At 43.4% G+C, this 15176-nt stretch overlaps 1 protein-coding gene across 1 annotated transcript; it reads left to right on the top strand.

Moving 5' to 3' along the window:
• The first annotated feature begins 962 nt into the window (after positions 1-962).
• si:ch211-197l9.2 (microtubule cross-linking factor 2) lies at positions 963-12429 on the top strand. The gene is made up of 9 exons (XM_063888332.1): positions 963-1614; positions 2691-2915; positions 4784-4942; positions 6994-7065; positions 7497-8492; positions 8630-8749; positions 9743-9771; positions 9853-10867; positions 12005-12429. Exons 1-9 carry the CDS (start codon positions 1078-1080, stop codon positions 12146-12148), a joined length of 3297 nt encoding a protein of 1098 aa, XP_063744402.1. The 5' UTR covers positions 963-1077; the 3' UTR covers positions 12149-12429.
• Positions 12430-15176: the final 2747 nt, after the last annotated feature.

Below are 15176 nucleotides of genomic sequence, written 5' to 3' on the forward strand. Positions count from 1 at the left end.
CAAACAGGACTTAAATACTGGCTGAGGATTCTGGCAATAAGTGTATTATTAGGTGTTCACTATATTTATTTATTGTTATAATAAAGAAACTTGAGGATCGGTTTTCTGCTTCATTTGCTTCAACTAAATGTAAATAATATCCTATTTTTATATAATTTGTGAGCTGTAATTTAGCCCTTCAATCGTGTTTTGTTGGTCAGATAGTTTACATATATTTTCTCACAGTCAACCTTTATTTTTTTTACTTTTCTAGTTCTGTTTTATTTTTGTATTTTGAGATGTTTGTATTGTATAATTGATTATTTTCTATTCCTTTTTATTTGTAATTATGTGCAATGCTTGTTTAACATGCTGCTTCAACGAAAACCCAATTTGAGATTAATAAAGTATATCTTATTTTATGTAGACTGATGAATTAGCTGAAGTTCATGAATCCACAAGATGGCAGCTTTGGACCGTTTAGCATATCCCCCTCAAACACAAACTCGATATTTAGAGATTAGGTTGTAAAATAAAAAAAATATGCAAAGTATATAAAACAATAGACTTTGAGGAATCTATTTGAAGTTACCAGAGATGCCAACAATCAACCTGCTTGATCCCATTTTAGAAAACGAAATGAATGAAAGCAAATGTAATATTTTATTATTACTTTATAAAAGAAACAGCTTGGAAAAAGAAGATTAATGTGGTTTAGTTTATAAAGAATAAAGAAATCAGTCATCCAGGGTTTTATTTTGGAATTGGGCACCGGAAGTCGTTAAGGACCTGTGTTAGTCCCACACTGCCGGTCTCTCTCTCTCTCTCTCTCTCTCTCTCTCTCTCTCTCTCTCTCTCTCTCTCTCTCTCTCTCTCTCGCTCTCTCGCTCTCTCGCTCTCTCGCTCTCTCTCTCTCGCTCTCTCGCTCTCTCGCTCTCTCTGCGCATTTTGGGAAAGTTTTAGTCTCCAGGATGGAGAGCAACCAGTCGGATGTCTTTCAGTCAGAGTTAAGCTTCTGATTTAACACCTTACATAGAGCTGTAGAAACACAATGATCATTTTGAATTTAAGTAGCTAAATAACTCAAAAGAAGAAGTGATGAACAGAGACGCAAGGTGTGCGCTCCGGAGCCAGAAACAACCCAAGGCGCAGCAGCCGGTTTACGCGCAGAGGAAGAAGAAAGATTATTCTGGAGAAGCTCCCAGTGGCTCTCAGGAGGGGAAGGGGAAAGCACCGGGGAAAACACCGGGGAAAGTGTCCTCGGGTTCCCCGACAGAGAGGAAGCTGTCCGACGCCTCCAACACCTCGGAGGATCTGAGCAAAGACTCCGGCTGCGCGTCCGGGAAACTGTCCTCCTCCTCGGACAGCAGTTCAGAGATCTCAGACTGCCCCTCGGAGGGGAACAGCAAAGAGTCTCCGAGCAGAGACTTAAGCTGGATCGACAGAGGAGCTTATCTGTGGGGAAGTGATGGGAACCCGTGCGTAAAGGGAGACTCCCAGCCGCCCGATGGTGCTGCCGCCCGGCTCAGCCTGCTCCAGTCTCCGGGGGTTTTCATGGATCTCATGATGGGGGAGACCACCGAGGACCTGGTGCGGGAGGTGGAGGATTTGAGATCAGAGAACGAGTATTTGAAGGTGAGTTTGATTTAGTTTAAGATGTTTGTCTTGTTTGCATAAATGTTCAGTGGTGGGGAAAGTATTTAGATATGTTACTGAATATTTTAGATCATTTACAATATGAATAAACAAGTCCTGTGTTCAAAAAAATCAACAAGAAAATAAGCACATATATATTGTAATATGTTGTATCATTTTGTTTCTCATTCATCTCCCTATTTTTTTACCTTTAATTTGTACATCTTTACGTAGATTCTTCTACACATTTTGTATTCAATTTTTTATTCATCGTATATTCATCTCATTTAAACATGGGATTAATTGAAAATACCTGGGTAAAGTAACTCAAAAACATACTATACAGTCATTAAGTAACTGTCCATATTCACTGTCCACCTCAGATGATGTTGAGGTGGCTTCTGTTTGTTCTTTTGTCAATTTGTGAGTCCCTCAGCCACACCAGAGGAGATTCCCTCTCAGTTTTCATTAGAGACGTCCGGATGAAGCATTCTGCTTTGTGGTCTAAGAGTATGAGGGTTAGAAAATAGAATCAAGATGCAAAATCAATCACCAAAGGAAGCAAAAACAAATAAAAGAGGTGCCAAATGAGACACACGTAAGAAGAAGATGTAAAAATAACCTTCCACAAAACAAGAAACGTAAGCAAAGTGTGACGCAAAACCTTCCAGTTGGGATGCCAAATGAGTCAGGAAACATGACACAAGATGAGCTGCAAAAAGGACAACAAATGGACAGAAAATGAGACAATAAACTACCACTAAGGAATGCAAAACAACAAGAAAGGGTAGCAAAATGCAACTCAAACAAGATGCCAAACAAATGCAAAACAGACGCAAAGAATTTAGATTAAATAACGAAAAAAGGGAAGCAAAATGAGACATAATTAGAAAGCAATTAGAAAGCTAAATATGATACAAAACATTACATAAAGCAACGAATGACCATGAAATGAGACGAAAATTAGATAAACTACCACAGAGGGATGCAGGACAAGCAAAACAAGAGTCATTTGAGTCCATTGGGCCTCTTCCTCTCCCTCAGATCTTGTGTAGTACTGAACAGCTGTGTTGCAGGATGAGGTGGAGGAGCTGCGCTGTGAGATGCTGGAGATGCGCGACCTGTTCCAGGAGGAGGAGGTCTACCAGCTGCAGAATCTGAAGCTGCAGCTGGACCAGGCCAACAAGACCTGCCGCGTCCTGCAGTACCGCCTCCGCAAGGCCGAGCGCCGCAACCTCCGAGTGGCCCAGACTGGGGGGGTGGACGGGGAGCTGGTCCGCAGCCTGGAGCATGACATCAAGGTCAGAGGTCATCGGCTTATCCTCCGTCAAACACTCACAGACAACATTTCACTAGACAAACACAAAACAACAGGACAAATTTGATTAAAAAACAACTGAATGAAACACGAAGCAAGACCCAAAACTACCAAAGGACGCAGAATGAGAAAGGGAATAAACATCGCGACTTAAATGAGACCAAAATGACGCAAACAAGAAATGAAACGTCTACAAAAATTTGGCAAAGTGAGATGCAAAAACATCTCTCGAAAAGCAAAACCACCACAACAATAGGACGCAAAAAAAAACAAGACAAGTACAAAGTCGTAAAAAGTTGCAAAATAAGAAGCAAAACTTCTAGAGAAATGGGCACAACCTGACTCAAATGAGACGAAAGAAAAAACCCAAAACGATGACAAAGGAACGGAAAATGAGATGCAAAACAATACAGAAAGACCTAAACTCAAATGAGGCACAACACAAGATGAAAACCACCATGTACCGGCACAAAAGAAGAAGCAAAACATCTAGGAAATGCGAAAAACTGAACCGAAATGCACTAAAAAATGAAACATCTAGAAAGAGGCGCAAAATGAGAGTTAGAAACGGCCAGGGAGGGTTCAGTTGATTCTCAGGCCTTTGAATGAATCATTGTGTTTCCTGTTGGGCAGCAGCCTGACTCACTGAGCTGTAAAACACTTCACTGCTGCCACAGAAACGCCATTAGTTCGAAACATCTTCATCATGCATCCTGTTTTTATTTTAGTCGTGCTTCGGTGTAATCATGTGGTGAGTTTTCTCCTTCAGTAGGAAACAAATAAAAAGAGTCATCTGAATCAGGTCCAACGCTCCGCTGTTATACAAGACTCTGAGATGGCAGCCGGATTCGTGGTGTGTGTGTGTGTGTGTGTGTGTGTGTGTGTGTGTGTGTGTGTGTGTGTGTGTGTGTGTGTGTGTGTGTGTGTGTGTGTGCGTGTGTGTGGTGTAGGATTCCCAACAGCCTCACCCTCTCACACACACACCCTCACACACACTCATATGGTGAATTCCTGTCATAAGCTTTTTTCCCGTAAAGTGTTTTACTGCTCTGGGATGGAGGTGAAATCACGGACAGGAGTTTTTCTGTGCAGCATTTTGCCAGACTGGAGCCAGAGATCCAGAGCGTTTGAAGTGACTGTTAACATCTCTTTAGGAAAGTAGATCAAACAACTACAAAGGGATGCAAAATGAGATATAAAACCAGGGATAAAAGGCCATGAACAAACACAGTTCAGCTATAAAGAGCTGCAAAAAAAGAGACAAAGTGAGGTAAATACAGACGATGCAAGATACAAAAAAGGGGCAAAGCCAGAAAGAAAGCTATGAAGAGGTGCAAATTGAGAAGCAAAACTAGTCACAAAGCAAAACAAATAAAAGGGACGCAAAAGGACTACAACGAGGCGGCAAACCAGACGTAAAATGCAGAAAACATCTTAGAAGATATGTAAAACGAGGTGCAAAATAAGGAGCAAACCAAGACAAAAAGACACCATGCAAAACAATAGAAAAGGGAGGGATAACGGCTAGATATAGGAGCAGCGTGAGACAAAGAGACAAAACTATAAACCAAGCAAGAAACCAAACATTACAAAACAACAAGGCGAAGCATGAAACAAAAACACCACAAAGGGATAAAAAAAAGGACATGAATGAGGTGCAAAAACAGAGGACAAACTAGACTCAAAATGACTCGAGTCAGACATAAAGACTGAGATGCAAAACCTCCTCAAAATGACCACAAAAAGATTGACTTTCGTTTGGATCTCAAAGGAAGTGGGGAGCTTTATCTTGATGGTTCCTAGGTGCTCATAGTCTCATCCTCTCCACTGTCCTGCTGATTTTGTTGGCAGGTTGCAAAGAGCGTGTCTCTGCGGCTGTACAGCGAGCTGGAGGCGCTGCAGAAGAAGGAGGCGGCGCTGCAGTGGGAGAACGAGGCGCTGCGGGAGAAAACTCAGGAGCTGGAGGTCACCAAACAGGTGCTGCAGGCCGAGCTGGACAAAACCAGAGAGGTGAAACACACATCAGAGACTTTATACCACTTCACTTATTCAGTCTCACTGTGACCCCAAGCACCCAAACTGAAGGACACACACCCAGAGATGCTGCCCACAAAGAGCTGCATGCTGCCCCACAGCTGCAGCCAGTTGTCGCTTCACATGAGACACATGACCCAGTTCATGGTTGGGGGCTGGAGACAGCTGACATCCTCAAAGTAACAGAGAAACCAAAATAGACGTTCTGCTCTTATTAAGCTATAGGCTAAATCTGGATCATTGCATATAGTGTTTGGATGGAAGAAGTACTCAGATATTTAAGTTAAAGTACCACTACCACCAAAATACTCACATACAAGTAGTAACGTTAGCCGCCTTTAGCTTAGCGGTGGTGACCTGAAGTCATGTGACCGTGCTGTAGTTCCTTTATAGCCCAACATTAGCCTCCTTTAGCTTAGCGGAGGTGACGTGAAGTCATGTGAGCGTGCTGTAGTTCCTTTATAGCCCAACATTAGCCGCCTTTAGCTTAGCGGTGGTGAGGTGAAGTCATGTGACCGTGCTGTAGTTCCTTTATAGCCCAACATTAGCCGCCTTTAGCTTAGCGGTGGTGAGGTGAAGTCATGTGACCGTGCTGTAGTTCCTTTATAGCCCAACATTAGCCGCCTTTAGCTTAGCGGTGGTGAGGTGAAGTCATGTGACCGTGCTGTAGTTCCTTTATAGCCCAACATTAGCCTAAAGTTAGCTTTTTACTTCAAATTAGTTACATTCCACTAGTAGTATTTTAAGGTTGATGTATGTGCTCCAACCCAATGACCCACAGCTCTCCTTTGCTTGGAGGAAACTACCACACCCCAGCCGTGAATTTCCTCCTTTTACTCTCGAGGCCCCCCCACCTCTCTGCACCCGGTGACTCAGTTTAATCCAGGATTCGCTGCCTGCCTTGGCGTGAGCTCAGACTGCCGCTCAGCTGCTTGTCCCTTTGACCCCAGCGAGGAAATCCACTTAGATCACTAATCTAGAGGCAGAAACACGCCTGATGGATGTGGAGCAGGAGGGTCGCTTCAGAGGCTGAAACATGTCTGTCTGAGACCGTCTGTGACCCTGCAGCTCCTGAATGATGAAGAAACCATAAGAGGAGACTAAAACTGCACTCTTATTTTGAAAATCAACACAAATGATGGACATTTTAGTAAGAGAAAGGCCAATGTGGAGCTTTGTTGAGCATATTTCTTACTTTTAGATAGTAACTATACAGCCTACAGGCTCACTGACTTAAATTTTGAATCACTGTGGGCACTTTTTGGGTTTGTCACTTTAAAAACAGATAGAAATTGGCCACAAAAAAGCACAAGATGACTAAAAAAAGATGAAAATGAATAACAAGGGGACGTAAAGTGACTTTAAAGAGATGCAAAACAAATGCAAACTCATCTAAAAAGAGGAATAATGACGATGAAGAGACAAACAAATGATGGAAGACTACAAAGAGATGCAAAACAACCACAAAACCCCCCAGAAACGTCTCAAAGACTTACAAATCAACGACAGAGACACTGATTGACCAGAGTGAGGTCCACTGACCTTGAATGTAAAACCCATGACTTGTATTTGACCATGCACTCCTTCACGTCTGGAGAATATACGACTATTATTAACGCTGTGACATCCTGTCTGGAGTCCGGCAGCGACACAAAGCTGCAGACAGAAACTCACATTCCTCTCGTGCTCAGACTCACACACAGTCATGAGGAGGATAAAGAAGGACTGGGCTGTCAGAAAGCACCAGGGGAGGATACTCAGTATAAAATATATGTATTTTAAAAGGAATCGTTTGATTATTTGAGAAATACATCCAGCATCTAAAGCCAGCATCCCGTTAGCTTAGCTTAGCATAGTGACTGGAAACGGGGGGAAACAGCTAGCCTGAGCATGATTGCATTTTTAAGTTGTCCTTAATACTCTTCTTATATATCATATGTAAATATATTTTAAGGAACTCATTGGGATTTCTGTTGTTTGTTTTCTAAGATACTTTATTAATAATTTCATATGTTCTCTCCCCTCAGAGCACCCTGAAGAGGAAGAGCCTCCGATCATCATCCAGCCGAGCGGAGAAGAGGCTCTCTCAGCAGATCGAGGTTTGATCCGTTTCTGATTAAAAGTCTGATTTCAAATGTCGTGGCAAAGAAGTTTGAATCTAGTTTGTTGTCGCTTCCTTTGTTTTGAAATATTAATATCCTTTTTGTTGTGTAAATATGGAAAATAAATTAAAGCCCCAGTCTAGCTCTGTTGTGATTGGTCAAAGGCGTAGAGATGTCCCGCCCCTTAGCCTATCACATACAATGTGTTGGAGCGCTAGCCAATAGAAGCGCAAGTGTTCTGGAAGTCAACAAAGAGTCCAATGGAGGCGTTTGAGACGGGGTCAGAGTGTGTGGGAGAGAATTTTTTAGCCTTTGCAGACCATTTACATGCACTGAAATGCATGCCAACACTCTTCAAACCCTCTAATGTTGCAGTAGATGCATTTCTCCTCCTCGTCTGACTGATATCTATTACTGTTTCCCCACAGGACGACAGCGCTGACCTCCGGTGTCAGCTGCACTTTGCCAAAGAGGAATTATCCCTGATGTGCAAGAAGCTCTCCAAGCTGGTGTTGGAGAGCGAGATCCTTCGGGAGGAGCTGTGCAGATATCGCTCGGCCTTCGGAGACGTCGATGCCGCGCAATCCGCAGAGGGCCGACAAACCACCGCTCACAGCCGGGAGGCCGAGGTCAAAGTTCACCTGAGGCTGGTGGAGGAGGAGGCCACGCTGCTGAGCCGGCGCATCGTGGAGCTGGAGGTGGAGAACCGAGGACTGAGGGCGGAGATGAGCGACATGAGGGAGAAGACGGGAAGAGGAGGCGAGGAAGAGGATGAAATGGCGTGGAAGGACAGAGAGGGAAGTTCGAAGCAGGTACAGGAAGGTAGAAGCGATGTGGAGAATATTCAGATTACACGAGAGGGTCCAGTGGGAGGGGAGTGGGACCCTGCAGACGCTCAGGAAAACTACAAAAACCCCGACAGACGAATGACGGTGAAGGAATATGAAACTTTTCTCGCTCTCAGGGATCATTCCTGCATGTTGGGCTCAGCCATCCAGCTCCTGACGCCAAAAAACCGACGCCGCTCGTCCACCTTTAGTTCCCCGACGGAGGATTTCGACTTGAAGGCGCAGAAGAGTTTTTACGACGCCTTGGAGCTCCTGCAGGCCATGCTGATGGCTTTCATCGGACACGTGGAGACGCTTCTATCAGCGGAGGATTTGGGGAAAAAGGAAGTTTGGGACACTTTATCCTTCCTTTCCGGTGACCCTGACATTCAAGAGTCTCAGAGTAATCAGGAGTTTGTGGAGGATCTCCGCACCTCTGAGGTTAAAGAAAGGGAAAAACATACGAGACAATCGACCTGTTTCCAGTCGGACTTGATGCAAAGCTGCATGGACCCTAAGATCCGACTGTCCCTGCAGATTCTGAGGATCCTCCATCAGTGGGTCGAGATTAAAGGACGCGATCTGGAGGGGAGCGAGGTGACTGATCTTCAGTTTGCACGAGTATACAACATTTGCACCAAATAGCAATACACTCTCCTTTCAAAATAGGCGATCAAGGTTCTTAAATCAGCAGATTGTGTCTCAATAATAAATAAATCTGTTTATCTTTACAGGGTGCAGACAGAACCAGGTCTGTGCTGCGGGGTTTGCTGCAGGACCTCGCTGCAGAGCTTCAGGACGAGCTGAATAATCTGGACGGCGAGGCAAACGCGACGCAGAGCAGGGCAGCTGAGGTAAAGACCCTGTCGACTCTGGAGGAGTGTGTTTCTCCTGCTGGGAATCTGTCGAGTCCTGCCAATGGCCTCGGCTGACTCAGGCATCAGGAAACAGACTCAGGACGGAGTATTTAGGCTAATCTCTTGTAGGGGCTGCAGCCAAACGGGACAGGCATGATCAGATCTGCTGCAGGAGAACAGTGTGTCCGGCTGCAAATGCAAACGTTTGAATGCACGACAGAAAGTCAATTTAATCTCATATTTGAGCTGCCGACACTGCCAGGTTTTTGCTGTTTTCTTTCTTTGTACAGCATGATAAGATCTGCTTCAAAGGGGCCAAATCTACTTCTTCAATGTGTGTTTTCCCTCCTTATTCCATCGACTAGACTGTAATCCTTCTTGCCATGAGTCTTCAGTCTGTAATGATGGGTTTGTTTTTCAATCAAAGGTCTGCAACCGGAGCTACAGATGAACCAGTTCAAGTCTTAAAAGACATTTGGAAGTGGATAACGCTGAATAATGCACCGTAGCAACATGTCCACAGATAGTTAGACAAATGACTGATATAACTATACATATAATAGGTACAAGTGCATCTAAACAGTATATAACTACAGCTTTCACACTGTTGACGGCTACCTATTTTGGATTTTGAGGCTGTGGTTGGTGCAGATCTTCGGGACTTCAGGCGTTCCCGTTTGAATTTTGTTTTTGTGATTATTTTTCTGTAGATCGACTAATCCTTTAGTTTGCATAATACAGAGAGGAGCCTCGATGTCAACATCCATCCAGAATGTTTCTCATTAATCTCCAATAAATCAAAGTTGGCACTCGTATTGTTCTGGGTTTCTGGGTAAAGTCTTCCAATGAAAGTTAGGTCTTCAATTTTATTTTAAAGATCTAGAAATAACTCCTACTGTGGTGTTCTTCCTTCAATCCGGTATGAGGTGCGTGAGTCGAGTCCCACAATGTCTTAAACACCGTCATGACATCTTTTCTGTCTTTCCTCAGGGTGGTGTCTCTCACCATGAAGGCAACAGGTGAGTGTTTCTCAAGCGTTCACATATCCTCAGTCCCTTAAGTCCCAGACGTCTGATCCATTCCTGTTTTTTTTGTCCCAGAACCTGCAGCTGTAAAAGCCTCGGGCGTCAGTTTTCTCGACGCGGCAGCAAGAAGAAGAACTGGTGCTATCTGAGCATGGAGTCGGAGCAGCTGGACCGGGAGAACCCTGTGAAGACGTGGGATCACCTCGTCATGCCGCGCAGCTTCCCCGAGATTGACTTTGAGAAGATATCCGCGGGGAGGAGCCACACCGCCCCGGAGAAGTCAGCTCAGCGTATCTACTTCAGCCCGCCGTCAGCACGGAGGGTGCATCAGGCTCAGCTGAAGCACAACCCTGAGTCCGTGAGCTCCATCTCGCCCTGGTGCTCGAACCTCAGCGACGACATGAAGGAGATGACGGCGGGCTGGAGGGTTCGGCAGTGCGACGTGGACGTGGCCTGCTCTGGCACTCAGACCAGCAGGAAGCCGAAGATGGTGAGCGTCGCCCTGCAGACGGAGGGTCCGGTCAGCGTTAGGAGTCCAACCCGAGGCCTGAGCTCCTCCCTGGTCTCCGCCCGATCACACCACATCTCGTCCTCGCTGGATGGAGTCCCGGGAAGAATCAGATCCTCTGCAACGTCCTCTTCGCCAAAACTCTACCGGCGACACTCGACATCCGGGGTGTCTTCCGCAGCCATCTCCTCGTCTTCGTCCAGAGATCGATCCCTGTGGAGCCCCAACTCACAAAGCAACACCAGCCTCACGTGGACCCGACAAAGACCCGGTGCAGGACAGAACGCGGGCGCCAAGCCTCCCACTAAACCTGCAGCCGGTAACCGGTATGGCATGGTGACGGAGTTCTTGCGCAGGGTCAGCGGCCGGGTGGAGAAACCGGTGCCAGGGTTAGCCCAGAAGACCAAGAGCGGGATGAAGAACCTGGAGCGGATCCCGACGAGGCCTTCAGCCGCCGCCTCGCTGCAGCGGAGCGACAGCATGACCCGGATCGTAAACCAGAGGTTCATGAAGCAGCGAGAGGAGAAGAGTGCCGGGATCAACACCGGTGTCCGACAGAGTCCGAGCACCGGGACTTCAGAGGTGAGCAGGACAGTTGTTTTCAGTCAGCATTTTAGCACTTCCTGTTCCCTTCGTCCTGAGGTCAATGGTTTCTGAATTTGTTTTTGGTTAGATATTGGAAATAAGGGGTCTTTGGTTAACACGAGCTTTAGAGATTTTTATTCTACAACATTAAATACGCCAGTAAATAAACCACTGGTGAATTTAAAAACAGCGTATGCTAACAAGTGTCTAAATGAGACGACTTAACGTCATCACGCCCAACATTAGCCTCCTTTAGCTTAGAGGTGGAGACGTGAAGTCATGTGACCGTGCTGTAGTTCCTTTATATCCCAACATTAGCCGCCTTTAGCTTAGAGGTGGAGACGTGAAGTCATGTGACCGTGCTGTAGTTCCTTTATATCCCAACATTAGCCACCTTTAGCTTAGCGGTGGTTTCAAGGTTTCAAGGTTTCAAGGTTTTATTTGTCATATGTACAGCAGATACAGCGTATATGTTGGCAATGAAAATCTTATGTCGCGTGCTCCTCCAACAACTCAACATACATGGTGCAAAAGATAAATAAAATAGTGCAAAAAGAGAGAAGAATATTTACAATATTAACAATACAGATTTGAGGATGTGAAATATAAACATATGTGGAATACATTGAGAGTATTTAAATACTTTACACTGTTGAATGAGGAGGTATGGACAGATGCATATATTATGTATAACAGATGTATATGGCAGATATGTATAATATATAGATATGTGTACTATAAACAGATATGTATGGCAGATGTGTATAATATATATGTATGTGTGTACTATAAACAGATGTGAGTAGACATTCACACAGCTCAGGAGTTCAGTAGTCTTATAGCCTGTGGTATAAAAAAAGACGTGAAGTCATGTGACCGTGCTGTAGTTCCTTTATAGCCCAACATTAGCCGCCTTTAGCTTAGCGGTGGTGACGTGAAGTCATGTGACCGTGCTGTAGTTCCTTTATAGCCCAACATTAGCCGCCTTTAGCTTAGCGGTACTGAAGGCCGTTTCATTTTGTACATTGAAGCATGAACACTTGTCGAGAGTAGAGACACTAATATGAACCTGAACATGACCTCTTCCAGAAGTCTATATCAAAACATCTGTTTAATGTATTTCTTTCTGATCAGGAGGGAAACTACGACTGCAGCTCCGGCGGCTCGTTGACTTTCTGCTTCGCTCGTCCGTCCCGCTCGTCTCAGAAACAAACGTCCAGTCAGAACAAACTGCAGAGACAGAGATTCTCCCCGCCAGCGAGCGTCTCTGCAGACTGAAAGTCAGGAAACCAACGAAGAACTTCTGGACTTCGGAGAGGGGGAAGGGGGTTTTACATGTGATCCTGGTTTAAGGCAGGATGGTTGGACTGTGGGATGTTTTAGGAATGGTATCTTTGTCCTTATGCTTTCTTTTGGTGCAATTTATACTTTATCTCTTTACAAATGGATACATCTTTAATGTCAATGCATAACTCAATGTTTTACCTTTTTCTAAAACTGATTTTGCACTTATATTGTAAACCTCTAATTGACTTTATATCATCCTTGTAGTATTTCATAGGGAGTAACCTCATGTATTTATTAAATAAACATTTAACCTCTGATTGAATTGTGATGTTATTTATCTTCATCATGGACGGATAAATTGATGTCATGGACCCACTGGCCTTTCACTTTCAAAATGTCACTAAAAAAGATAGGCATTCACCTATAGGAGCGTCCAAATGTGTACAAAGTGACTTAAATGACAAGAAAACAACAACAATAATAGACAAACTGACCACAAATTTACATTAATGACTAGATAGAGATAAACAATTACCAAAAAGAGATGAAAAACCACTACAGGGAGACTCAAAATAACCAGAAAGAGACACAAAAAGATTACAAAAACACTCCAAATTACCCGAGGCAAAAAACGAGTAGCATGTCACACAAAATAACTATAAAGGATCTCTAAATAAGACACATCTAGAAAGAGACTCGAAATGACCAGAAAGCATCACTAAAAGAAGTTATCTACAAAGACTGTCTAATGGTGTGTGTGTGTGTGTGTGTGTGTGTGTGTGTGTGTGTGTGTGTGTGTGTGTGTGTGTGTGTGTGTGTGTGTGTGTGCATGTGTGCGTGTGTGTGTGTGTGTGAGTGTGGCAGTAACCTGACACTGTGTTATTGCGTGACAGACAGCTGCTGCCAGGCGCCACCAACAGATATTTCAACACTCGTGGAAAAATCTGTAACATTTAAAATCACAAGTTTCCAGAGAGAGAGAGAGGGAGAGAGAGGGAGAGAGAGAGAGAGGGAGGGAGAGTGGGGGAGAGAGAGAGGGAGGGAGAGAGAGGGAGAGAGAGAGAGGGAGAGGAAGAGAGAGAGAGAGAGGAAGAGCGAGCAAGAGAGAGGGAGGGGGAGAGAGGGAGAGAAAGAGAGAGAGAGAGAGGGAGGGAGGGAGAGGGAGAGAGAGAAAGAGAGATCTGACAGGAGAGGAAATTTCATCCCATTATCTGCTCAGCCCTCACTTTTCTTTTTTGAGCATTGACCTAACAGCTGATCTCTGCATGGGTTAACAAGGCTCTGCAGATTAGCTTAAGACACACACACACACACACACACACACACACACACACACACACACACACACACACACACACACACACACACACACACACACACACACACACACACACACACACACACACACACACACACACACACACACACACACACACCCTGATTCCTGTTGTTTTATTTTGTAATTTAATGCAGAATATTTTGTATTTAGTTACTTATTTTGCAAATACAACCATCATTTATTATTTATTAACTTTGTTTCTGATTAAAGAAGTGGCAAGGGTCTGAATTTAGTTCCAACACTGACTGAAGTAAATACAATGAGCTTCTTGCATATTGATCTGAAAATCTGTATTTCATTTGTTATCATTATTTATTTAAGTACTCCTTCTTCTGTGCATACTCAATTAATAGTAATGGAGGTAAAAGGGAGGATTTTTCTTCTTCAATCAAGTGCAATTTGCAAACTGAACACCAATAATGATATAGTTAAAACAATCAATAACTTAAATTGCACCCCCTCAGAGTAATACTACTTTTATTTATAAAAAATGTACAAATGGCTGGCAAATATTACAAACAGTGGGAAACAACTTGTTTGAATTCAATGTTTTTTTTAAATGCAAGCTTTATTATCAAAATTGAAACGAAAAAATAAAATATGTCGTGTTTTTTAATTTATGCCACGAGAGAGAGATTGAAATGTATTATGGATTTGAATAAAGGGTGTAATTCACCTCCCGTCCTGCAGGGGAGCTGTGGGGTTCCACTCTCCGCTGGTTTCCCTTCTTTACCACACTTGTCTGTGCGGAATGGAAACAGAGCCAAGCTGCTGCACACACACACATACACACACTGGGTCCTGGTTAAAACATGAATCAGATAATTACAGTTATTGCAGATTAAATGGAGCCTGTTTTCCTGAGGTTTGATTCCTTTGACTTTGGTTCTGATCGGAGGTTTCAGGACGGACTGAAGGGTTTAAATACAGACTGCAGAGAGGAGGAGAAGCTGCTGGAGCTGAAGATCTTCTTCTACAACAGGTAGGAAACACCTGAGAGGAAACACCTGCATTAACTCAAGTACTGTCAATAATTTATAGTTCTGTTTTTGCTCTTCTGCATATATCTGACAGCTGCTGTTCGTTTATAAAGTCAGGTTTCTGCCTTTGTGTTTGGTGCTTAAAATATATATAGAAATGTAATTAATAAAAGGCAGTAGTAAGGTAGTAAGTAATGCAAAATATAAAACCCTAACTCTAGAAAAGACGACTATAACAAATATAAAAGATAAAAATACGTTATCTACAATGCATTCGTTTTTTGCAGGATTTGCAAAAATGTCACTTAAAATAATTAGTTTAATTATAAAATATGATATTTGATATATATTAAACCACACAAACAGTTTATAGAAATACAGCTGAAGCAATAAGACAATTAATCATTAGCAGATAATTAACTCGTTTATTTTTCCAGCTTTACACATTTTTTAAGGTTATTTAGTTTTAATTATAGTAATACGTGTAATTAATTTGATCGTTTGAAAACATGTCTTTTCGTTATTATTTTAGATTTTATTTATTTATATTTCTGGTAGTTTTTTACTATTTTCAGATTTTTTAAAAACCTAAAAGATGCAGGCTTTTTTTACATTGATGATGATGTGTTGTCACCGCAGTGAATGATTCCTCGTGTCTCTGCAGGTTTGTGGAGCCCATTGACCGGACGGGATATAGAGA

Source organism: Eleginops maclovinus, chromosome 1, assembly GCF_036324505.1.
Source record: "Eleginops maclovinus isolate JMC-PN-2008 ecotype Puerto Natales chromosome 1, JC_Emac_rtc_rv5, whole genome shotgun sequence".
NCBI classification, from domain to species: domain Eukaryota; kingdom Metazoa; phylum Chordata; class Actinopteri; order Perciformes; family Eleginopidae; genus Eleginops; species Eleginops maclovinus.

Excerpts from the sequence above, each read along its gene's own strand:
- si:ch211-197l9.2 (XM_063888332.1), top strand. The coding sequence starts at position 1,078 with ATGAACAGAGACGCAAGGTGTGCGCTCCGGAGCCAGAAACAACCCAAG. Across the intron at positions 2,916-4,783 it reads GCCTGGAGCATGACATCAAG|GTTGCAAAGAGCGTGTCTCT; the intron begins GTCAGAGGTCAT and ends TTTTGTTGGCAG. Across the intron at positions 7,066-7,496 it reads GGCTCTCTCAGCAGATCGAG|GACGACAGCGCTGACCTCCG; the intron begins GTTTGATCCGTT and ends GTTTCCCCACAG.